General features: G+C 45.2%; 1 protein-coding gene across 1 annotated transcript in view; it reads left to right on the forward strand.

Moving 5' to 3' along the window:
* LOC132819305 (uncharacterized) overlaps positions 1-24,503 on the forward strand; it is a 32,814-nt gene extending 8,311 nt beyond the window's left edge. Inside the window, exons 3-6 of the mRNA XM_060830750.1 lie at positions 20,089-20,158; positions 20,484-20,541; positions 22,386-22,885; positions 23,899-24,503. Coding sequence (XP_060686733.1) covers positions 20,089-20,158; positions 20,484-20,541; positions 22,386-22,885; positions 23,899-24,015 — 745 coding nt within the window. The 3' untranslated portion in view covers positions 24,016-24,503. The remainder of the gene's footprint in view (positions 1-20,088; positions 20,159-20,483; positions 20,542-22,385; positions 22,886-23,898) is intronic.
* Positions 24,504-25,758: the final 1,255 nt, after the last annotated feature.

Raw genomic sequence — 25,758 nt, forward strand, 5'->3', positions numbered from 1 at the left:
GGGCCAAATGACCTCATTCTTCACCATAACAGTTAAGTGATTCAGTGTAGGGTCAGAGGTGGTGTTATTATGAAAGTGGAAAATTGCAGTCTTAATGATGATAAGGTCAGGATCAATTTCCAGCTGATAAACTGTGTGAGGGCTGTACCATGTTTGTGCATTCCATAAGACCATAAGACCATAAGACATAGGAGTGGAAGTAAGGCCATTCGGCCCATCGAGTCCACTCCGCCATTCAATCATGGCTGATGTGCATTTCAACTCCACTTACCAGCATTCTCCCCGTAGCCCTTAATTCCTCGAGACAACAAGAATCTATCAATCTCGGCCTTGAAGACATTTAGTGTCCCGGCCTCCGCTGCACTCTGTGGCAATGAATTCCACAGGCCCACCACTCTCTGGCTGAAGAAATGTCTCCGCATTTCTGTTCTGAATTGACCCCCTCTAATTCTAAGACTGTGTCCACGGGTCCTAGTCTCCTCGCCTAACCGAAACAATTTCCTAGCGTCCACCCTTTCCAAGCCATGTATTATCTTGTACGTCTCTATTAAGTCTCCCCTCAATCTTCTAAACTCCAACGAATACAATCCCAGGATCCTCAGCCTTTCCTCACATGTTAGACCTGCCATTCCAGGGATCATCTGTGTGAATCTCCGCTGGACACGTTCCAGTGCCAGTATGTCCTTCCTGAGGTGTGGGGACCAAAACTGGACACAGTACTCCAAATGGGGCCTAACCAGAGCTTTATAAAGTCTCAGTAGCACATCTCTGTTTTTATATTCCAACCCTCTTGAGGTAAGAGACAACATTGCATTTGCTTTCGACAGTGTGTGAGGGCTGTACCCTCTGTGTGTGTTTATTAGACAGTGTGTGAGGGCTAGATTAGATTCCCTACCGTGTGAAAACAGGCCCTTCGGCCCAATAAGTCCACACCGACCCTCCGAAGAGTAACCTACCTAGACCCATTTTCCTCTGAATAATGCACCCATCACTATGGGTAATTTACCGTGGGCAATTCACCTAACCTGCACATCTTTGGATTGCGCGAGGAAACCACAACACCCAGAGGAAACCCACACAATCACGGGGAAAATGTACAAACTCCACACAGTTGCCCGAGGCTGGAATCGAACCTGGGTCCCTAGTGCTGTGTGCTAATCACTGAGCCACCCCAAGAACAGAGAGCTGGATTTCTATTAAGGAAGGGAAGCGCCATCATGAGGCTCGAACCCACAAACCTCAGATTAAGAATCACATGCTCTACCAACTTAGCTAGACAGGCTGTATAGTATGTGTGTATTAGACAGTATGTGAAGGCTATGCCCTGTGTATGTGTGTTTGTTAGACAGTGTGTGAGGGCTGTACCCAGTGTGTATGTATTAGACAGTGTGTGAAGGCTGTACCCAGTGTGTATGTATTAGACAGTGTATGAGGGCTGTACCGTGTGTGTGTTTATTAGACAGTGTGTGAGGGCTGTACCGTGTGTGTGTTTATTAGAGAGTGTGTGAGGGCTGTACCCTGTGTGTGTGTGTGTTTATTAGAGAGTGTGTGAGGGCGGTACCATGTGTGTGTTTATTAGACAGTGTGTGAGGGCTGTACCCTGTGTGTGTGTGTTTTTATTAGAGAGTGTGTGAGGGCGGTACCATGTGTGTGTATATCAGACAGAGTGTGAGGGCAGTACCCTGTGTGTATGTTTATTAGACAGTGTATGAGGGCTGTACTATGTGTGTGTTTATTAGACAGCGTGGAGGGCTATACCGTGTGTGTGTTTGCTAGACAGTTTGTGAGGGCTGTACCCTGTGTATGTGTTTATTAGACAGTATGTGAGGGCTGTGCCCTGTGTGTGTGTTTATTCGACAGTGTGTGAGGGCAGTACCCTGTGTGTGTGTTTATTAGGCAGAATGTGAGGGCTGTGCCCTGTGTGTGTTTATTAGACAGTGTGTGAGGGCTGTGCCCTGTGTGTTTTTATTAGACAGTGTGTGAGGGCTGTACCCTGTGAGTGTGTTTATTAGACAGCGTGTGAGGGCTGTACTATGTGTGTGTTTATTAGACAGCGTGGAGGGCTGTACCGTGTGTGTGTGTATGTTCATTAGTCAGCGTGTGAGGGCTGTACTGTGTGTGTGTTTGTTAGACAGTATGTGAGGGCTGTGCCCTGTGTGTGTGTATTAGACAGTTTGTGAGGGCTGTACCTTGTATATGTGTTTATTAGACATGGTGTGACGGCTGTACACTGTGTATGTGTGTTTATTAGACAGTGTGTGAGGGCTGTACCCTGTGTGTATGTATTAGACAGTTTGTGAGGGTTGTACCTTATGTGTGTCTTTATTAGACAGTGTGTGAGGGCTGTGCCCTGTGTGTGTGTGTATATTAGACATTGTGTGAGGGCTGTACCGTGTATGTGTTTATTATACAGTGTGTGAGGGCTGTACCCTGTGTGTGCATGATTATTAGACAGTGTGTGAGGACTGTACCCTGCGTGTGTGTTTATTAGAAGTGTGTGAGGGCTGTACCTTGTATATGTGTTTATTAGACATGGTGTGACGGCTGTACACTGTGTATGTGTGTTTATTAGACAGTGTGTGAGGGCTGTACCCTGTGTGTATGCATTAGACAGTTTGTGAGGGTTGTACCTTATGTGTGTGTTTATTAGACAGTGTGTGAGGGCTGTACCCGGTGTGTGTGTGTATATTAGACATTGTGTGAGGGCTGTACCGTGTGTGTTTTTATTATACAGTGTGAGAGGGCTGTAGCCTGTGTGTGCGTGATTATTAGACAGTGTGTGAGGGCTGTACCCTGTGTGTGCATGATAATTAGACAGTGTGTGAGGGCTGTACCATGTGTGTGTGTTTATTAGACAGTGTGTGAGGGCTGTACCCTGTGTGTATGCATTAGACAGTTTGTGAGGGTTGTACCTTATGTGTGTGTTTATTAGACAGTGTGTGAAGGCTGTACCCGGTGTGTGTGTTTATTAGACAGCGTGTGAGGGCTGTACTATGTGTGTGTTTATTAGACAGCGTGGAGGGCTGTACCGTGTGTGTGTTTGCTAGACAGTTTGTGAGGACTGTACCCTGTGTGTGTGTTTATTAGACAGTGTGTGAGGGCTGTGCCCTGTGTGTGTGTTTATTAGACAGTGTGTGAGGGCTGTACCCTGTGTGTGCGTGATTATTAGACAGTGTGTGAGGGCTGTATCCTGTGTGTGTGTGTGTTTATTAGAGAGTGTGTGAGGGCTGTACCCTATGTGTGTTATTAGACAGTGTGTGAGGGCTGTACCCTATGTGAGTTTATTGGATAGTGTGTGAGGGCTGTACCGTGAGTGTGTATATCAGACAGAGTGTGAGGGCAGTACCCTGTGTGTATGTTTATTAGACAGTGTGTGAGGGCTATACCCTATGTGTGTGTTTGTTAGACAGTGTGTAAGGACTGTACCGTGTGTGTGTATATTCGACAGTGTGTGAGGGCTATACGCAGTGTGTGTGTTTATTAGACCATGTGTGAGGGCTGTACCCTGAGTGTGTGTTTATTTGACAGTGGGTGAGGGCTGTACCGTGTGTGTGTATATTCAACAGAGTGTGAGGGCTCTACTCTATGTGTGTTTATTAAGCAGTGTGTGAGGGCTGTACCCTGTGTGCGTGTGTTTATTAGACAGTGTGTGAGGGCTGTACCCTGTGTGTATGCATTAGACAGTTTGTGAGGGTTGTACCTTATGTGTGTGTTTATTAGACAGTGTGTGAGGGCTGTACCCGGTGTGTGTGTTTATTCGACAGCGTGTGAGGGCTGTACTATGTGTGTGTTTATTAGACAGCGTGGAGGGCTGTACCGTGTGTGTGTTTGCTAGACAGTTTGTGAGGACTGTACCCTGTGTGTGTGTTTATTAGACAGTGTGTGAGGGCTGTGCCCTGTGTGTGTGTTTATTAGACAGTGTGTGAGGGCTGTACCCTGTGTGTGCGTGATTATTAGACAGTGTGTGAGGGCTGTATCCTGTGTGTGTGTGTGTTTATTAGAGAGTGTGTGAGGGCTGTACCCTATGTGTGTTATTAGACAGTGTGTGGGGGCTGTACCCTGTGTGTGTGTGTGTTTATTAGAGAGTGTGTGAGGGCTGTACCCTATGTGTGTTATTAGACAGTGTGTGGGGGCTGTACCCTGTGTGTGTGTGTGTTTATTAGACAGTGTGTGAGGGCTGTACCCTGTGTGTGTGTGTGTATATTAGACATTGTGTGAGGGCTGTACCCTGTGTGTGCATGATTATTAGACAGTGTGTGAGGACTGTACCCTGCGTGTGTGTTTATTAGAAGTGTGTGAGGGCTGCACCTTGTATATGTGTTTATTAGACATGGTGTGATGGCTGTACACTGTGTATGTGTGTTTATTAGACAGTGTGTGAGGGCTGTACCCTGTGTGTATGTATTAGACAGTTTGTGAGGGTTGTACCTTATGTGTGTGTTTATTAGACAGTGTGTGAAGGCTGTACCCGGTGTGTGTGTTTATTAGACAGTATGTGAGGGCTGTGCCGTGTGTGTGTGTTTATTAGACAGTGTGTGAGGGCTGTATCCTGTGTGTGTGTTTATTAGACAGTGTGTGAGGGCTGTGCCCTGTGTGTGTGTTTATTAGCCAGTGTGTGAGGGCTGTACCCTGTGTGTGTGTTTATTAGACAGTGTGTGAGGGCTGTACCCTGTGTGTGTGTGTATATTAGACATTGTGTGAGGGCTGTACCGTGTGTGTTTTTATTATACAGTGTGAGAGGGCTGTAGCCTGTGTGTGCGTGATTATTAGACAGTGTGTGAGGGCTGTACCCTGTGTGTGCATGATAATTAGACAGTGTGTGAGGGCTGTACTATGTGTGTGTTTATTAGACAGCGTGGAGGGCTGTACCGTGTGTGTGTATGCATTAGACAGTTTGTGAGGGTTGTACCTTATGTGTGTGTTTATTAGACAGTGTGTGAAGGCTGTACCCGGTGTGTGTGTTTATTAGACAGTGTGTGAGGGCTGTACCCTGTGTGTGCGTGATTATTAGACAGTGTGTGAGGGCTGTATCCTGTGTGTGTGTGTGTTTATTAGAGAGTGTGTGAGGGCTATACCCTATGTGTGTGTTTGTTAGACAGTGTGTAAGGACTGTACCGTGTGTGTGTATATTCGACAGTGTGTGAGGGCTATACGCAGTGTGTGTGTTTATTAGACCATGTGTGAGGGCTGTACCCTGAGTGTGTGTTTATTTGACAGTGGGTGAGGGCTGTACCGTGTGTGTGTATATTCAACAGAGTGTGAGGGCTCTACTCTATGTGTGTTTATTAAGCAGTGTGTGAGGGCTGTACCCTGTGTGCGTGTGTTTATTAGACAGTGTGTGAGGGCTGTACCCTGTGTGTATGTATTAGACAGTTTGTGAGGGTTGTACCTTATGTGTGTGTTTATTAGACAGCGTGTGAAGGCTGTACCCGGTGTGTGTGTTTATTAGACAGCGTGTGAGGGCTGTACTATGTGTGTGTTTATTAGACAGTGTGTGAGGGCTGTGCCCTGTGTGTGTGTTTATTAGACAGTGTGTGAGGGCTGTACCCTGTGTGTGTGTGTGTATATTAGACATTGTGTGAGGGCTGTACCCTGTGTGTGCATGATTATTAGACAGTGTGTGAGGACTGTACCCTGCGTGTGTGTTTATTATACAGTGTGAGAGGGCTGTACCCTGTGTGTGCGTGATTATTAGACAGTGTGTGAGGGCTGTACCCTGTGTGTGCATGATAATTAGACAGTGTGTGAGGGCTGTACCATGTGTGTGTGTTTATTAGACAGTGTGTGAGGGCTGTACCCTGTGTGTGCGTGATTATTAGACAGTGTGTGAGGACTGTACCCTGTGTGTGTGTTTATTAGAAGTGTGTGAGGGCTGTACCTTGTATATGTGTTTATTAGACATGGTGTGACAGCTGTACCCTGTGTATGTGTGTTTATTAGACAGCGTGTGAGGGCTGAACTCTGTGAGTGTGTTTATTAGATAGCGTGTGAGGGCTGTACCCTGTGTGTGTGTTTATTAGACAGTGTGTGAGGGCTGTACCCTGTGTGTGTTTCTTAGACAGTGTGTGAGGGCTGTACCATGTGTGTGTGTTCATTAGACAGTGTGTGAGGGCTGTACCATGTGTGTGTATATTAGATAGAGTCTGAAGGCTGTACCCTGTTTGTGTGTTTGTTAGACAGCGTGTGAGGGCTGTACCCTATGTGTGTTATTAGACAGTGTGTGAGGGCTGTACCCTATGTGAGTTTATTGGATAGTGTGTGAGGGCTGTACCGTGAGTGTGTATATCAGACAGAGTGTGAGGGCAGTACCCTGTGTGTATGTTTATTAGACAGTGTGTGAGGGCTATACCCTTTGTGTGTGTTTGTTAGACAGTGTGTAAGGACTGTACCGTGTGTGTGTATATTCAACAGTGTGTGAGGGCTATACGCAGTGTGTGTGTTTATTAGACCATGTGTGAGGGCTGTACCCTGAGTGTGTGTTTATTTGACAGTGGGTGAGGGCTGTACCGTGTGTGTGTATATTCAACAGAGTGTGAGGGCTCTACTCTATGTGTGTTTATTAAGCAGTGTGTGAGGGCTGTACCCTGTGTGCGTGTGTTTATTAGACAGTGTGTGAGGGCTGTACCCTGTGTGTATGCATTAGACAGTTTGTGAGGGTTGTACCTTATGTGTGTGTTTATTAGACAGTGTGTGAAGGCTGTACCCGGTGTGTGTGTTTATTAGACAGCGTGTGAGGGCTGTACTATGTGTGTGTTTATTAGACAGTATGTGAGGGCTGTGCCGTGTGTGTGTGTTTATTAGACAGTGTGTGAGGGCTGTACCCTGTGTGTGCGTGATTATTAGACAGTGTGTGAGGGCTGTATCCTGTGTGTGTGTTTATTAGACAGTGTGTGAGGGCTGTACCCTCTGTGTGTGTTTATTAGACAATGTGTGAGGACTGTACCCTGTGTGTGTGTTTATTAGCCAGTGTGTGAGGGCTGTACCCTGTGTGTGTGTTTATTAGACAGTGTGTGAGGGCTGTACCCTGTGTGTGTGTGTGTATATTAGACATTGTGTGAGGGCTGTACCGTGTGTGTTTTTATTATACAGTGTGAGAGGGCTGTACCCTGTGTGTGCGTGATTATTAGACAGTGTGTGAGGGCTGTACCCTGTGTGTGCATGATTATTAGACAGTGTGTGAGGACTGTACCTTGTGTGTGTGTTTATTAGAAGTGTGTGAGGGCTGTACCGTGTATATGTGTTTATTAGACATGGTGTGACGGCTGTACCCTGTGTAGGTGTGTTTAAGAGACAGTGTGTGAGGGCTGTACCCTGTGTGTATGTATTAGACAGTTTGTGAGGGTTGTACCTTATGTGTGTGTTTATTAGACAGTGTGTGAAGGCTGTACCCGGTGTGTGTGTTTATTAGACAGCATGTGAGGGCTGTACTATGTGTGTGTTTATTAGACAGTGTGGAGGGCTGTACCGTGTGTGTGTTTGCTAGACAGTGTGTGAGGGCTGTACCCTGTGTGTGTGTTTATTAGACAGTATGTGAGGGCTGTGCCGTGTGTGTGTGTTTATTAGACAGTGTGTGAGGGCTGTACCCTGTGTGTGTGTTTATTAGACAGTGTGTGAGGGCTGTACCCTGTGTGTGTGTTTATTAGATAATGTGTGAGGACTGTACCATGTGTGTGTATATTAGATAGAGTCTGAAGGCTGTACCCTGTGTGTGTGTTTGTTAGACAGCGTGTGAGGGCTGTACCCTGTGTGTGTGTTTATTAGAAAGTGTGTGAGGGCTGTACACTTGTGTGTGTTTATTAGACAGTGTGTGAGGGCTATACACTATGTGTATGTTTATTAGACAGTGTGTGAGGGCTGTACCTTGTGTGTGTGTTTATTGGACAGTTTGTGAGGGCTGCACCCTGCGTGTGTTGATTAGACAGTGTGTGAGGGCTGTACACTATGTGTATGTTTATTAGACAGTGTGTGAGGGCTGCACCCTGTGTGTGTTTATTAGACAGTGTCTGAGGGCTGTACCCTCTGTGTATGTATTAGACAGCGTGTGAGGGCTGTACCTTGTGTGTGTGTTTATTGGATAGCATGTGAGGGCTGTACCCTGTGTGTGTGTTTATTGGACAGCGTGTGAGGGCTGTGCCCTGTGTGTGTGTTTATTAGACAGTGTGTGAGGACTGTACCCTGTGTGTGTGTTTATTATACAGTGTGTGAGGGCTGTACCCTGTGTGTGCGTGATTATTAGACAGTGTGTGAGGGCTGTACCCTGTATGTGCATGATTATTAGACAGTGTGTGAGGACTGTACCCTGTGTGTGTGTTTATTAGAAGTGTGTGAGGGCTGTACCTTGTATATGTGTTTATTAGACATGGTGTGACAGCTGTACCCTGTGTATGTGTGTTTATTAGACAGCGTGTGAGGGCTGAACTCTGTGAGTGTGTTTATTAGATAGCGTGTGAGGGCTGTACCCTGTGTGTGTGTTTATTAGACAGTGTGTGAGGGTTGAACTCTGTGTGTGTTCATTAGACAGTGTGTGAGGGCTGTACCCTGTGTGTGTTTCTTAGACAGTGTGTGAGGGCTGTACCATGTGTGTGTGTTCATTAGACAGTGTGTGAGGTCTGTACCATGTGTGTGTATATTAGATAGAGTCTGAAGGCTGTACCCTGTTTGTGTGTTTGTTAGACAGCGTGTGAGGGCTGTACCCTATGTGTGTTATTAGACAGTGTGTGAGGGCTGTACCCTATGTGAGTTTATTGGATAGTGTGTGAGGGCTGTACCGTGAGTGTGTATATCAGACAGAGTGTGAGGGCAGTACCCTGTGTGTATGTTTATTAGACAGTGTGTGAGGACTATACCTTATGTGTGTGTTTGTTAGACAGTGTGTAAGGACTGTACCGTGTGCGTGTGTATATTCGACAGTTGTGTGAGGGCTATACGCAGTGTGTGTGTTTATTAGACCATGTGTGAGGGCTGTACCCTGAGTGTGTGTTTATTTGACAGTGGGTGAGGGCTGTACCGTGTGTGTGTATATTCAACAGAGTGTGAGGGCTCTACTCTATGTGTGTTTATTAAGCAGTGTGTGAGGGCTGTACCCTGTGTGCGTGTGTTTATTAGACAGTGTGTGAGGGCTGTACCCTGTGTGTATGCATTAGACAGTTTGTGAGGATTGTACCTTATGTGTGTGTTTATTAGACAGTGTGTGAAGGCTGTACCCGGTGTGTGTGTTTATTAGACAGCGTGTGAGGGCTGTACTATGTGTGTGTTTATTAGACAGCGTGGAGGGCTGTACCGTGTGTGTGTTTGCTAGACAGTTTGTGAGGACTGTACCCTGTGTGTGTGTTTATTAGACAGTATGTGAGGGCTGTGCCCTGTGTGTGTGTTTATTAGACAGTGTGTGAGGGCTGTACCCTGTGTGTGCGTGATTATTAGACAGTGTGTGAGGGCTGTATCCTGTGTGTGTGTTTATTAGACAGTTTGTGAGGACTGTACCCTGTGTGTGTGTTTATTAGACAGTGTGTGAGGGCTGTGCCCTGTGTGTGTGTTTATTAGCCAGTGTGTGAGGGCTGTACCCTGTGTGTGTGTTTATTAGACAGTGTGTGAGGGCTGTACCCTGTGTGTGTGTGTATATATTTGACATTGTGTGAGGGCTGTACCGTGTGTGTTTTTATTATACAGTGTGAGAGGGCTGTACCCTGTGTGTGCGTGATTATTAGACAGTGTGTGAGGGCTGTACCCTGTGTGTGCATGATTATTAGACAGTGTGTGAGGACTGTACCTTGTGTGTGTGTTTATTAGAAGTGTGTGAGGGCTGTACCGTGTATATGTGTTTATTAGACATGGTGTGACGGCTGTACCCTGTGTAGGTGTGTTTAAGAGACAGTGTGTGAGGGCTGTACCCTGTGTGTGTGTTTATTAGACAGTGTGTGAGGGCTGAACTCTGTGTGTGTTCATTAGACAGTGTGTGAGGGCTGTACCCTGTGTGTGTTTCTTAGACAGTGTGTGAGGGCTGTACCATGTGTGTGTGTTTATTAGACAGTGTGTGAGGGCTGAACTCTGTGTGTGTTCATTAGACAGTGTGTGAGGGCTGTACCATGTGTGTGTATATTAGATAGAGTCTGAAGGCTATACCCTGTGTGTGTGTTTGTTAGACAGCGTGTGAGGGCTGTACCCTGTGTGTGTTTATTAGAAAGTGTGTGAGGGCTGTACACTGTGTGTGTTTATTAGACAGTGTGTGAGGGCTGTACCTTGTGTGTGTGTTTATCGGACAGTTTGTGAGGGCTGCACCGTGTGTGTGTTTATTAGACAGTGTGTGTGGGCTGTACACTATGTGTATGTTTATTAGACAGTGTGTGAGGGCTGCACCCTGTGTGTGTTTATTAGACAGTGTCTGAGGGCTGTACCCTCTGTGTATGTATTAGACAGCGTGTGAGGTCTGTACCTTGTGTGTGTGTTTATTGGACAGCATGTGAGGGCTGTACCCTGTGTGTGTGTTTGTTAGACAGCGTGTGAGGGCTGTACCCTGTGTGTGTTTATTAGACAGTGTGTGAGGGCTGTACACTGTGTGTATGTTTATTAGACAGTGTGTGAGGGCTGTACGTTGTGTGTGTGTTTATTGGACAGTTTATGAGGGCTGCACCCTGTGTGTGTGTTTATTAGACAGCGTGTGAGGGCTGTACCCTGTGTGTGTGTTTATTAGACAGTGTGTGAGGGCTGTACCCTGTATGTATATATTAGACAGTGTGTGAGCGCTGTACCGTGTGTATGTTTGTTAGACAATGTGTGTGGGCTGTTTCCTGTGTATGTTTATTAGACAGTGTGTGAGGGCTGTACCGTGTGTGTTTGTTAGACAGTGTGTGAAGGCTGTACACTGTGTGTGTTTATTAGACAGTGTGTGAGGGTTGTACCCTGTGTGTGTGTTTATTAGATAGTGTGTGAGGGCTGTACCCTGTGTGTCTTTAATAGATAGCGTGTAGTAGCAAAGATGTTACGACAGTTGCTATGGGGGATTTTAACATGCAGGGAGACTGGGAGAATCAGGGTGGCATTGGACCTCAAGAAAGAGACTTTGCGGAGTGCCTCAGAGATGGATTCTTGGAGCAGCTGGTGCTGGAGCCAACCAGGGAGAAGGCAATTCTGGATCTGGTATTGTGTAACGAACCAGAATTGTTCAGAGACCTCAAAACGAAGGAGCCATTGGGAAGTAGTGACCATAATACATTAAGCTTCAATCTGCAATTTGAGAGGGAGAGGGTACAGTCGGAAGTGACAGTACTTCTGTTGAATAAAGGGAACTATGGAGCTATGAGGGAGGAGCTGGCCAAAGTTCAATGGTGCAATACCTTAGCAGGGATGACTGTGGAGGAACAATGGCGGATATTTCTGTGTATAATGCAGGATCAGTTCATTCCTAAAAGGAAGAAAGATCCCAGGAGGAGGCATGGGCAGCCATGGCTGACGAGGCAAGTTAAGAAATATATAACGTTAAAAGAGAAAAAGTATAACATAGCAAAGATAAGTGGGAAAACTGAGGACTGGGAAGCTTTTAAAGAGCAATAGAGGATTACTAAGAAGGAAATATGCAGAGGAAAAATGAGATACGAAGGCAAACTGGCCAATAATATAAAGAATGATAGTAAAAGCTTTTTTAAGTATGTGCGAGGCAAAAAAATGGTTAGGACTAAAATTGGGCCCTTGAAGACAGAAAGAGGGGAATATATTCTGGGGAAGGTGGGACCTCTATAAAAAGGATGGTCTACACTTGAACCTGAGGGGCACCAGTATCCTTGGGGGGAGGTTTGCTAGTGCTCTTTGGGAGGGTTTAAACTAACTCCGCGGGGGCATGGGAACCAGGACTGTAGCTTTAGGGTACAGGACCTTGAGTGTAGGGAGGTTAGGAATAATGCAGCGATCTCTAAGGAGGGTGCCTGTAACCAGAAAGGTGGATTGAAGTGTGTATACTTCAATGCCAGAAGTATAAGGAATAAGGTAGGTGAACTTGCAGCGTGGGTTGGTACCTGGGACTTCGATGTTGTGGCCATTACAGAGACGTGGGTAGAACAGGGACAAGAATGGCTGTTGCACGTTCCAGGGTTCAAATGTTTTAGTAGGATCAGACATGGGGGTAAAAAAGGGGGAGGCGTGGCATTACTTGTCAAAGACAGTATCACAGCAGTGGAATGGACGATGGAAGAGGACTTGCCATCTGAGGTAGTTTGGGCTGAGGTTAGAAATAGGAAAGGTGAGGTCACCCTGTTAGGTGTTTTCTACAGGCCTCCTAATAGTCCTAGAGAAGTAGAGGATAATATTGCGAGGATGATTCAGGAAAAGAGTGAAGGTAGCAGGGTGGTTGTTATGGGGGACTTTAACTTCCCAGATATTGACTGGGAGAGCTATAGCTCGAGTTCATTAGATGGGTCGGTGTTTGTACAATGTGTGCAGGAGGGTTTCCTGACACAATATGTCGACAGGCCAACAAGAGGGGAGGCTATATTGGATTTGGTTCTAGGTAATGAACCAGGCCAGGTGTTAGACTTGGAGGTAGGTGAGCACTTCGGGGACAGTGACCACAACTCGGTGACTTTTACTTTAGTGATGGAGAGGGATAATCGTGTGCCGCAGGGCAAGAGCTATAGCTGGGGGCAGGGAAATTATGATGCAGTGAGGCATGACTTAGGATGTGTGGATTGGAAAAACAGGCTTCAAGAGAAGAACACTAATGAGATGTGGGGAGTGTTCAAGGAGCAGCTACTGCGTGTCCTCGATAGGTATGTACCAGTCAGGCATGGTGTAAAGGGCCTTGTGAGGCAGCCGTGGTTTAGTAAGGAATTGGAGTCCCTTGTGAAAGGGAAGAAGGCGGCATATGTAAAGATGAGGCGTGAAGGTTCAGTAGGGGCGATTGAGAGTTATAAGGTAGCCAGGAAGGAGCTAAAGAGGGAGCTAAGAGAAGCGAGAAGGGGACATGAAAAGTCTTTAGCTGGTAGGATTAGGGAAAACCCAAAGGCTTTCTATAGGTATGTCAAGAATAAAAGGATGACTAGGGTAGGTATCGGTCCAGTCAAGGATAGTAATGGGAAGTTGTGTGTGGAGGCGGAGGAGATTGGAGAGACATTAAATCAGTACTTTTCATCAGTATTCACTCAGGAACAGGACACTGTTGCTGATGTGAATATGGAATCACAAATAATTAGAATGGATGCCCTGGAAATATGCAGGGAAGAGGTTTTGGGAATATTGGAAAGGATGAATATAGATAAGTCTCCTGGGCCTGATGGCATTTACCCCAGGATCCTATGGGAAGCTAGGGAGGAGATAGCAGAGCCATTGGCCTGGATTTTTATGTCGTTATTGTCAACACGAATAGTACCAGAGGACTGGAGGATAGCGAATGTGGTCCCATTGTTCAAGAAAGGGAGTAGGGATAGCCCTAGCAACTATAGGCCAGTGAGTCTGACTTCAGTGGTGGGCAAAGTCTTAGAGAGAATGGTAAGGGATAAGATTTATGAACATCTGGGTAGGAATAACGTGATCAGGGATAGCCAGCATGGTTTTGTGAAGGGCAGGTCGTGCCTCACAAACCTTATTGAGTTCTTTGAGAAGGTGACCAAGGAAGTGGATGAGGGTAAAGCAGTAGATGTTGTGTATATGGATTTTAGTAAGGCGTTCGATAAGGTTCCCCATGGTAGGCTAATGCTAAAACTTCGGAGGTATGGCATTGAGGATACATTAGAGGTTTGGATTAGGAATTGGCTGGCTGGAAGGAGACAGAGGGTAGTAGTTGATGGATTATGTTCATCTTGGAGCGCAGTTACTAGCGGTGTACCACAAGGATCTGTTTTGGGACCATTGCTTTTTGTTATCTTTATAAATGATCTAGAGGAAGGACTTGAAAGCTGGGTAAGCAAGTTTGCGGATGACACAAAAGTCGGTGGAGTTGTGGATAGTGAGGAAGGAAGTGGTAGGTTACAGCGGGATATAGATAAGTTGCAGAGCTGGGCGGAAATGTGGCAAATGGAATTCAATGTAGCTAAGTGCGAAGTCGTTCACTTTGGTAGGAATAACAAGATGATGGATTACTGGGCTAATGGTAGGCTACTTGGTAGTGTGGATGAGCAGAGGGATCTTGGTGTCCATGTACACAGATCTCTGAAAGTTGCCACCCAGGTAAATAGTGCTGTGAGGAAGGCATATGGTGTACTGGGCTTTATTGGCAGAGGAATTGAGTTCCGGAGTCCTGAGGTCATGTTGCAGTTGTATAAGACTCTGGTGCGGCCTCATCTGGAGTATTGTGTGCAGTTTTGGTCGCCATACTATAGGAAGGATGTGGAAGCTTTAGAACGAGTGCAGAGGAGGTTTACCAGGATGTTGCCTGGAATGGTAGGAAAATCTTATGAGGAAAGGCTGAGGCACTTGGGGCTGTTCTCATTGGAGAAGAGAAGGTTTAGGGGAGATCTGATAGAAGTGTATAAGATGATTAGGGGTTTAGATAGGGTAGATACTAAGAACCTTTTACCGCTAATGGAGTCAGGTGTTACTAGGGGACATAGCTTTAAATTAAGGGGTGGTAGGTATAGGACAGATGTTAGGGGTAGATTCTTCACACAGCGGGTTGTGAGTTCATGGAATGCCCTGCCCGTATCAGTGGTGAACTCTCCTTCTTTATGGTCATTTAAGCGGGCATTGGATAGGCATTTGGAAGTTATTGGGCTAGTATAGGTTAGGTAGGATTCGGTCGGCGCAACATCGAGGGCCGAAGGGCCTGTACTGCGCTGTATCCTTCTATGTTCTATGTTCTATATTACAGGGAACAAAGAAATGGCAGAAGAATCAAATGGGTACTTCAGATCTGTGTTCACTGGGGAAGACACAAGCAATCTCCCCGAGGTAACAGTGGCTGAAGGACCTGAACTTAAGGGAATCTATATTTGCCAGGATTTGGTGTTGGAGAGACTGTTAGGTCTGAAGGTTGATAAATCTCCAGGGCCTTATGGTCTACATCCCAGGGTACTGAAGGAGGTGGCTCGGGAAATCATGGATGCTTTGGTGATTATTTTCCAGAGTTCGGTAGATTCGGGGTCGGTTCCTGAGGATTGGAGGGTGGCTAATGTTATACCACTTTTTAAGAAAGGTGGGAGAGAGAAAGCAGGAAATTATAGACCAGTTAGTCTGACCTCAGTGGTGGGAAAGATGCTGGAGTCTATTATAAAGGATGAAATTACGACACATCTGGATAGCAGTAACAGGATAGGACAGAATCAGCGTGGATTTATGAAGGGGAAATCATGCTTGACTAATCTTCTTGAATTTTTTGAGGATGTAACTCTGAAGAAGGACGAGGGAGATCCAGTAGATGTAGTGTACCTGGACTTTAAGAAAGCTTTTGATAAAGTCCCACATAAGAGGTTAGTGAGTAAAATTAGGGCACATGGTATTGCGGGAAAAGTACTAGATTGGATTGAAAATTGGTTGACTGATAGGAAACAAAGAGTAGTGATAAACAGCTCCATTTCGGAATGGCAGGCAGTGACCAGTGGGGTACCGCAGGGATCGGTGCTGGGACCGCAGCTTTTTACAATATATGTTCATGATATAGAAGATGGTATCAGCAACAACATTAGCAAATTTGCTGATGATACAAAGCTGGGTGGCAGGGTGAAATGTAATGAGGATGTTAGGAGATTACAGGGTGACCTGGACAAGTTAGGTGAGTGGGCAGGTGCAGTTTAATGTGGATAAATGTATGGTTATCCACTGTGGTGGCAAGAACAGGAAGGCAGATTACTACCTAAATGGAATCAATTTAGGTAAAGGGGCAGTACAGAGAGATCTGGGTGTTCTTGTACACCAGTCAATGAAGGCAAGCATGCAGGTACAGCAGGTAGTGAAGAAGGCTAATAGCATGCTGGCCTTCATAACAAGAGGAATTGAATATAGAAGCAAAGAGGTGCTTCTGCAGCTGTACAGGGCCCTGGTGAGACCACACCTGGAGTACTGTGTGCAGTTCTGTTCTCCAAATTTGAGGAAAGACATTCTGGCTATTGAGGGAGTGCAGCGTAGGTTCACGAGGTCAATTCCTGGAATGGCGGGATTACCTTACACTGAAAGACTGAAGCGACTAGGCTTGTATACCCTTGAGTTTAGAAGACTGAGAGGGGATCTGATTGAGACATATAAGCTTATTAAAGGATTGGACACTCTGGAGGCATGAAACATGTTCCCGCTGATGGGTGAGTGCCGAACCAGAGGACACAGCTTAAAAATACAGGGTAGACCATTTAGGACAGAGATGAGGAGAAACTTCTTTACCCAGAGAGTGGTGGCTGTGTGGAATGCTCTGCCCCAGAGGGCAGTGGAGGCCCAGTCTCTGGATTCATTTAAGAAAGAGTTGGATAGAGCTCTCAAGGATAGTGGAATCAAGGGTTATGGAGACAAGGCAGGAAGAGGATACGAATTAGGAATGATCAGCCATGATCATATTGAATGGTGGTGCAGGCTCGAAGGGCTGAATGGCTTACTCCTGCACCTATTGTCTATTGTGTGAGGGCTGTACCCTGTGTGTGTGTGTTTATTAGACAATGTATGAGGGTTGTACCCTGTGTGTGTGTGTTTGTTAGACAGTGTGTGACGGCTGTACCCTGTGTGTGTGTTTATTCGACAGTGTGTGAGGGCTGTACCCTGTGTGTGTGTTTATTAAACAGTGTGTGAGGGCTGTACCCTGTGTGTGTGTGTTGATTAGATAGTATGTGAGGGCTGTACCCTGTGTGTGTGTTTATTAGACGGTGTGTGAGGGTTGTACCCTGTGTGTGTGTGTGTTTGTTAGACTGTGTGTGACGGCTGTACCGTGTGTGTGTTTTTTTAGACTGTGTGACGGCTGTACCGTGTGTGTGTGTTTTTTTAGACTGTGTGATGGCTGTACCCTGTGTGTGTGTTTTTTTAGACTGTGTGACGGCTGTACCCTGTGTGTGTGTTTTTTTAGACTGTGTGATGGCTGTACCCTGTGTGTGTGTTTTTTTAGACTGTGTGACGGCTGTACCCTGTGTGTGTGTTTTTTTAGACTGTGTGATGGCTGTACCCTGTGTGTGTGTTTTTTTAGACTGTGTGATGGCTGTACCCTGTGTGTGTTTTTTTAGACTGTGTGATGGCTGTACCCTGTGTGTGTGTGTTTATTAGACAGTGTATGAGGGTTGTACCCTGTGTGTGTGTGTTAGACAGTGTGTGACGGCTGTACCCTGTGTGTGTGTTTTTTTAGACTGTGTGACGGCTGTACCCTGTGTGTGTTTTTTTAGACTGTGTGACGGCTGTACCCTGTGTGTGTGTTTTTTTTAGACTGTGTGATGGCTGTACCCTGTGTGTGTGTTTATTAGACAGTGTATGAGGGTTGTACCCTGTGTGTGTGTGTATTTGTTAGACAGTGTGTGACGGCTGTACCGTGTGTGTGTTTTTTTAGACTGTGTGACGGCTGTACCGTGTGTGTGTGTTTTTTTAGACTGTGTGATGGCTGTACCCTGTGTGTGTGTTTTTTTAGACTGTGTGACGGCTGTACCCTGTGTGTGTGTTTTTTTAGACTGTGTGATGGCTGTACCCTGTGTGTGTGTTTTTTTAGACTGTGTGACGGCTGTACCCTGTGTGTGTGTTTTTTTAGACTGTGTGATGGCTGTACCCTGTGTGTGTGTATTTGTTAGACTGTGTGACGGCTGTACCCTGTGTGTGTGTTTTTTTAGACTGTGTGACGGCTGTACCCTGTGTGTGTGTTTTTTTAGACTGTGTGATGGCTGTACCCTGTGTGACAATGAAAGCTCAGGACTGGTTTGCAAATTACAATGCAATATTCTTAGATACCACCAGGGGATGCTGGAATGACATGGAATACCTGCATTGAGATGTGATTGGAACAGGATGAATGTAGTGAACTATGACAGTTAGTGGTGGCTATAGCTCCATCACCCCACTTCAACCCTCTCACCATTGACATCTCCTCCAAAGTTGCAGTGATCTTACACATGTTGAAAATGTCCGGGTGAAGGTCAGTGGGTTTATCAAGGTGGCTACCCCAGGTTTCCACAAGTATTTGTGTGAAAACCCCTTCCCTAAAATTGGCCTGAAATGTCCCCATTCCAATTGTGCGATGCTGCTCCCTTATCCTGGATTGAGAGAAATGAACTACTTACCTTCAATCCTATCCCATCCTTTAACCATCAAAAACACCTCCATTAAACCCACCCCTCCCCTACTCCCCATTGTCAATAACGCAGGGAGATACCAAACTGGTCCATGCATTCTCCCACCTACTCCATTCACTGACACTTTTAACCCAGGATCATTCTGATTGATCTAATCCTATCATAGCCCTTCACAATCAGATTTGCTTCAATAACTTCAATTCTATCATTTGATTCTTCTAAAATCTAATGAGTACTGGCCCAGCCTGCTCAACCTTTCATAAAGTCATAGAGATGTGCAGCATGGAAACAGACCCATCAGTCCAAATCGTCCATGCTGACAAGATATCCCAACCCAATCTAGTTCCACCTGTCAACACCCGGCCCATATCCCTCCAAACCCTTCCTATTCATATGCCCATCCAAATGCCTCTTAAATGTTGCAGTTGTACCAGCCTCCATCACTTCCTCTGGCAGCTCATTCCATACACATACCACCCTGTCTGTGAAAACGTTGCCCCGTAGGTCTCTTTTATATCTTTCCCCTCTCACCCTAAACCTATGCCCTCTAGTTCTTGACTCTCTGACCCCAGGGAAAAGACTTTGTCTATTTACCCTATCCATGCCCCTCATAATTTTGTAAACCTCTATAAGGTCACCCTTCAGCCTCCGACCTCTAGGGAAAACAGCCCCAGCCTGTTCAGCATCTCCCTATAGCTCAAATCCTCCATCCCTGGCAACATCTCCTCATAACAACATCCCTCATTACTCAGGATCAATCAAGTGAACCTTCCCTGAACTGCAAGACTGTTCCTGCTTAAGGAATGAGACCAAAACTCTGGATAGTATTTCATTTCATCAATCCTGTATTGTAGAAGAACGTCCCTACTTCTATATTCCATTCCTGTTGCAAGACAGGCCAATAATCCTGTTGTTTTCCTAATCACAAGGTGTACCTGTGTGTTAACATCTTGTGATTCATGTTCCAAGACACCCAAATCCTTCTGTATATTAGACTTCTACATACTCTCTCCATTTTAATAGTATTCTGATCTTCCATCCCTTCCACCAAAAAGGAAAAGTTTACATTTTCCCACATTATACAACATTGCTAAACTTTTCCCCACTTTCTTAGCCTTCTGCAGACCCTTTATATCCTCCTTACAATTTGCTTTCACACCCATCCTCAGCAGTGCCAGTGAATGAGTCTACAATACAGTTTGAACTGTATCCAAATTGTAAGCCAAGCCTAACAGGAAAGGGTCAGGGAAACTATTTTTCAGAACGTTCACTGGGACAGCTGACCTTAGAGCAAGACCCTCTCCTCCTCTGCTGTTTTTACTAACTCTGCTAAAGATTAACTAACATCAGCGCCAAAAGGGATCCTACAACAGAATCATAGAAGTGGCAAGACACAGATGCTGGCCACTCTGTCCATCCTGGGCAGGAAAGTAAGCCGTCCCTCCCAGCCACAGCTTCCAGCACGTGATTTGTGACCCGGCAGGTTGTGTACTTGAGCAACATATCCAGACATTTGGAAATGAGTCAGCGAATTTTGCTTGCAATGCTCTTCCAGCGATCTGACCCCTCCCACCCTCTCGTTGAAAAATGTTTCCCCATCTCTCCCTCTGATTCCTTGACCGATCACTTTAATAAGCAGTGCTCCACATCTGTCTGTTTAAACCATCTGTCCCATCCATTCCATCCAGGTCCCTCATAACCTTGTACATCTCAATCAAATATTGTACTCCCCCTCATCCTCCCATATTCCATGGTAAATATCTGTCTTTTCCTAAAACTGGCAACACCCTTGTAAATCCTAGTGCTTATGAACTCATTTTCACAGTCTCACACGTCACTGAAATATCTCTGTTTGAGATGCTGGGACAGTTTATCAAAGGAAATTATAACTTTTCTAATGAGCTATTTCCTTTTCCCACAGGAAGTCAGCTCAATTTTCGGCACAGAATAACGACACAGAGACTAAAGATGACACTCACCTCATAAGCATTGTAAGTTTGAGGAGCAGGGAATCTGTTCAAATTCAGTGAGGGGATTGGTGGGGAAGGGGCGAAGAATTACTGGGGAATTTGAGGAAGAGGTTCCTGTTTTTCCCATGGGAGTGTGATTTCAGTGACAGCGTATGTAGGTCCCAAAGAGTATGGAGTAAATCCTGGCACCATCGCACTGAAGACTGACAGGAAACAGAACACTTGCCTGTGTGGTGTCTTTACAGGATAGATGGACGAGGTGGTGAAGGAGCTGTTCCAATGGGGCAAATAATCGCATCAATGATAACAAGTGGAAATAATGCAAAATTCTGTCTTCTCTCCCCAGAGCCAGTTCGATGATTCTGTATTTCCAAACAGCATCTCCACAGCAACAATTCAAGAAGGTACAGAGACAATGCAGAGAGTGATACAGAGAGAGAGAGAAAGTGATACAGAGAGAGAGAGAAAGTGATACAGACAGAGTAATGCAGAGTGTTACAGAGAGAGAGAGGTGATACAGAGAGAGTAATGTATAGTGATACAGAAGGAGAGTGATGCAGTGATACAGAGAAAGAGAAAGTGATACAGATAGAGTAATACAGAGTGATAGAAAGAGAAAAAGTGATAGAGTAATGCAGAGTGATACAGAGAATGTAGTGATACACAGAGTGATGCAGAGAGAGAGATAAAGTGATAAAGACAGTGATGCAGAGTTTGATACAGAGAGAAACAGCTACAGAGAGTGTGATGCAAAGAGAGACAATGACACAGAGAGAGTGATAAAGAGAGTGTTACAGAGAGAGAGTGATAGAGAGGGACCAAAATGATGCAGTTTCTGTGTGCAGTTTGAGTGCTGTGTGTTGACCTGATGTGAGTTCTGGTTTGACAGTAAGTGATCTGGAATCACCTTGACCTCATTCTTTGATTTGGATTGTAGGTAATTTCTTGATTGCTGGCTGTGTGACAGACTGGGAACCCTGTGACTGGTGAAATCATTGCTGTGACTCTAGGGCATGTATGTGTGTGCATGTCTCTGCCTGTGTGTGTGTCTTTGTCTCTGTATGTCTGTGACAGTATCTGTATATGTACATGTGCATGTCTGTTTGAGTATCTGTGTGACCATGTGTGCGCATGTCTCTGCCTGTGTGCATCTGTATATGAATGCAAGTGTCTAAAGTTTGTGTGTATATCTGTGTGTATTTGTGTCTGTGTGAGTATTTTTGTGTTTGAGTGTATGTGTGACCACGTGTGCATGTATCTCTATGTGTGTGTGGTTGTCTGTGAGAATGTCTGTGTGTGTATGAATGCACACAGAGATGTACGTGTGAAATCAGTAATCCTGCAGTGAGGCACGTTTCTGCCAGTTGTTTGCCAGGAAGGCATTTCACTGTCTTGAAACTGACGTGTTAATCAGCATAAAGAGTGAGATTTCATGTGACTGTGGTTAGCAGAAGTTGCATTGCTGACTGAATCACTGACCAATTGCATTTCAAAACTTGGAAGCTCTCAACACAAACTTGGCCAACGACAGATCAAGAACTGGCAGCCCTTAATGCCCTCTGGCCTAAAACAAAACTGGTTTCAAATTATTTCTGTAATAAATGGAGGGAGTTGGCATCCAGTGACCTGAACCAATATCACTAAAAGCAGATCAGCTGATTATTTATCCCATTGCTGATTGTGCGAGCTTGCTGTGTGCAAATTGATTCTTCTGGAATCTTGCTACAAAATGACTTTAAAGGGTAGGCAATGGCCTAGTGGTATTATCACTGGATTATTAATCCAGAGACCCATGTAATGTTCTCAAACCTGGGTCCACACCGAGCTATGACAGATGGTGCAATTTAAATTCAACAATAAATCTGGAATTCAGAATCTAATAATGACCATGAAACTATCTTTGATTATGATAAAAACCCATCTAGGTCATTAATGTCCTTTAGGAAAGAAAATTGCCATCCTTACCTGGTCTGGCCTCCATATGTCTCCAAACCCCCAGCAATGTGGGTGACTCTTGACTACTCTCTGAGCAATAAATGCTGGCTTGGCCAGTGATGCCCACATCCCATGAACAAATAAAAAACAGAAATTTCTGGAGAAACTGAGCAGGTCCCACCGTGGGGGCCTGTGGAGAGAGAAACAGAGTTAATGTTTCGAATCCTGTGACCCTTCTTCAGATTGCTAGTGCGACTACCTGCAGGCTGTGACCAAGTGTTCACATTTAACAAGGTCTCTCAAACTCTCACAGGTCACCCCGGGTCACGTAAAGTAAGCTGGCAAAATGATGAGGAAATGCCTGGCACGCAAGATAATAAAGAATCTCCGTGTCAACACAGCAGAGCATTGCCTGAGATTCCCGCTGCTTTGGATGATAAGGGGAATCCTGATGGGAAAGGTGACCCCGTCTACCAGACAGCGAGGGAGCTAACTGCTGCAGAGTGCCAGGAGATTTCAGAAGACCCCATCGAACCATCGTATGCGGCTAGTGACCAGTTCAGCCTCGAAACACAGAGGGCAGAGTTCATCATCGAGGATGATGTTGCCAAGGAGGAGGGGAACTTCCAGCAGAAGAAAGTGGCCCCTGTGTATGCACGGGTCAGCAAAAAGACAAAGAACACACCATTGCTGTGTCTTCCCAGTCTTTCGGCAGTCCATGGGAATGTGGAACGTGATGAGGAACCGCCACCACTACCCGAGAAACGATTCGACCTTGATGATGATTTTGTGATCGGCGAAGAATCTGAGCAGGTTAGATGTGGACTGGAACAGTTTGTTTTCCCAGTCTATCTGTGACTCTACTTCAGCCCCTCCCCCTTTCCCATGATTTTCCTCTCTCTGATTCCCATTCACTCCTTCATGTCTTTATTGACAGAAATCACATGACACCAGATTATAGTCCAACTGGTTTATTTGAAATCACAAACTTTCAGACTTCACCTGATGAAGGGGCAGTGCTCCGAAAGCTTGTGATTTCAAATAAACCTGTTGGACTATAACCTGGGGTCATGTGACTTCTGCCTTTGTCCAACCGAGTCCAACACCAATACTCCCACATCATGCCTTTATTCGAAATCCTTACTTCACTCTCACACTTGCTCTTCCTGCCAACAGTCACATTCCATCCCATGTAGTTGCAATCAAGAATCCACTGTCCCTGTCCTGGGAGTGTTTGATTGGGACAGTGTAGAGAAAGCTTTACTCTGTGTCTAACCTGGTGTTGTCCCTGTCACCTGAGTGTTTGATGGGGACAGCATAGAGGGAGCTTTGCACTGTATCTAATCCCACACTACCCCTGTGCAGGGAGTCATTAATGGGAACAGTATTGAGGGATATTTACTTTAATTTTAAAGGAGTAGAGAGAGCTTTGCATTCAATTTAAAAGAGTAGAGGGAACTTTACTTTCAGTGTGAAAGAGGAGAGGAGTCTGGTTAAGAGATGAATATTTCACATCTCCACAGCGAGGGCTATTAGAACCTGTACAGCTCTAGAACTCAAGAGGCATTGGCCACAACCTTGAATAGTTTGAAACTGTCTTTGATAAAAGATCAGTTTCTTAATTTGAAGTCTTGGATGGGTAGGTTTTTTGCTAAGTACATGGATTGGTGAGTGTGATGAAAAGGTGGGTGTTTGGAATTGATCACAGATCAGCCATGATTCTATTGAATACAGAACAGCATTCAGAAGCTACATGATTCTGGAATCTAACTGAAGACTCAGTGATGTTTTAACACTGACCCACATTGTCACTCTTCATTTTTTAGATATTGGTGGAGGAAACACCTCAAGAAGATCCCAGGGCAGCTCTGCTTCCTGCTGAATCCTGTGTCACTGATGGAGATGGTATTGTGGCCGCAAAGAATGGTCTAACTATGGGCTAGCAGCACTTGTATCTCTGAGACACTGCTCTGCTTCTAACTGGACATGATCAGGATTGGATGGGATTTACCTAAACAAGCTACACTAGAGTGAATAACCCTAACAGGAGTGCAGGGAAACCATCAAAAAGAGAAACTGCTGGAGAAATTCGCCAGGTCTGGCAGCATCTGTGGAGAGAGAGAAACAGAGTTAACATTTTGAGTCCAGTCATTCTTCTTCACAACAATTAGGATCGGAGGGGACTTATGCCTCCTGCTCCCTGTATGTCGCACAGCGAACACAGCGTGGAACTGCAGAGACACTTGTGTTGCTGGGACTCTAGGTGGAAAAAGTACTGAAGGAGTGAAATTACAATATAATTTGAACAGGAGGGATGGAGCTCTTATAACATTTTAGTGCAGGTATGGGAAGTGAGATGTCACTATTTTAATAACAGAATTTTCTGTCTTGTTTTCTCTGTGAGATTATAGATTTCTCAAATATTATTAAACTCAGAGTGCCCATCTATTGGTTCAATGTCTTTGATGAATCTTAATTGAATTTGTTCTCAGAATGTGGGCATTGCTGCCCAGGGACACGTTTATTTCACTTACATCATTTCACCAAGACAGTGATGTTGTACAAGAATGTCTTGATTGGTGGATTCAGAAGGCAGGTAAGAGTCACATAACAGTCCAGCCTGGGCAAGGGCAGCAGCTTCATTCGATTTTATTGGAGGTAATTTCGAGAAAGTCTATTGAGAAGGACTGTCTTATGAGCAAAGATAAAACCGGCTGGAAATCCATTCATTAGTGTTATGAAGAATGAGAGATGATCTCATTGAACTATATGGAATTATTAAGGGGCTTGACAGGGTAGATATTGAGATGATGTTTGCCCAGAAGGCATATCCTCAGAATAAAGGGGCACCAATTTCAGACTGAGATGAGGAGGACTTTATTCTCTCAGAGGGTTGTGAGTGTCTGGAATTCCTTACCACAGAGAGCTGTGGGTGCAGAGTCGTAGAGTCATACAGCACGGAAGCAGACCCTGCCATTCAACTCCTCCATGCCAACAAAATTTCCCAAACTAAACTAATCCCACTTGCCTGTATTTTTCCCTTTAAACCTTTCCTATTCATGTACCTGTCCAAATGTCTTTAATACGTTGTAACTGTACCAGCATTGACCATTTTTCTCTGGAAGTTAATTCTATGCACGAACCACCATGGTTCCAACATAACTTCCCTGATCTTGTTTCTAAGCCTCAGCTAATAAAGACAAGTATCTCATATGCCTTCTGATCCATCTTATCTATCTGCACTGCTACCTTCAGTGATCTGTGGATATTGCACACCATGTACCTCTGATCTTTAATATTTGCCAGAGTCCTATTTTCGTAGAGTAATTTCTTGTCTTGTTAACCCTTCCCCCTCCCCAAGTGCACTACCTCATACTTTTCCAGGTTGAGTTCTATTTGCCAATGCTTTGCCCAGTTTCATTGATATCCTCCAGTTTACAGCTATCCTCTTTATCATTTACCAACTGTCATCTCAGATCTGAACTTCTTGATAATACCTCTTGCATTTAAATCCAAGTCATTACTGTATACCATTGCAGGAAAGACCCCAATGTAAGCCCTGCGGAATCCCTCTGGAAACAGACAACCAATCCCATAAACATCCCTCTACTATTATCCTCTGCTTCCTGTCTCTCAGCCAGTTTTGGATCCAATATGCTAATTTGCCCTTATTGAGCAGACTGCCA

Source organism: Hemiscyllium ocellatum, chromosome 10, assembly GCF_020745735.1.
Source record: "Hemiscyllium ocellatum isolate sHemOce1 chromosome 10, sHemOce1.pat.X.cur, whole genome shotgun sequence".
NCBI classification, from domain to species: Eukaryota; Metazoa; Chordata; class Chondrichthyes; order Orectolobiformes; family Hemiscylliidae; genus Hemiscyllium; species Hemiscyllium ocellatum.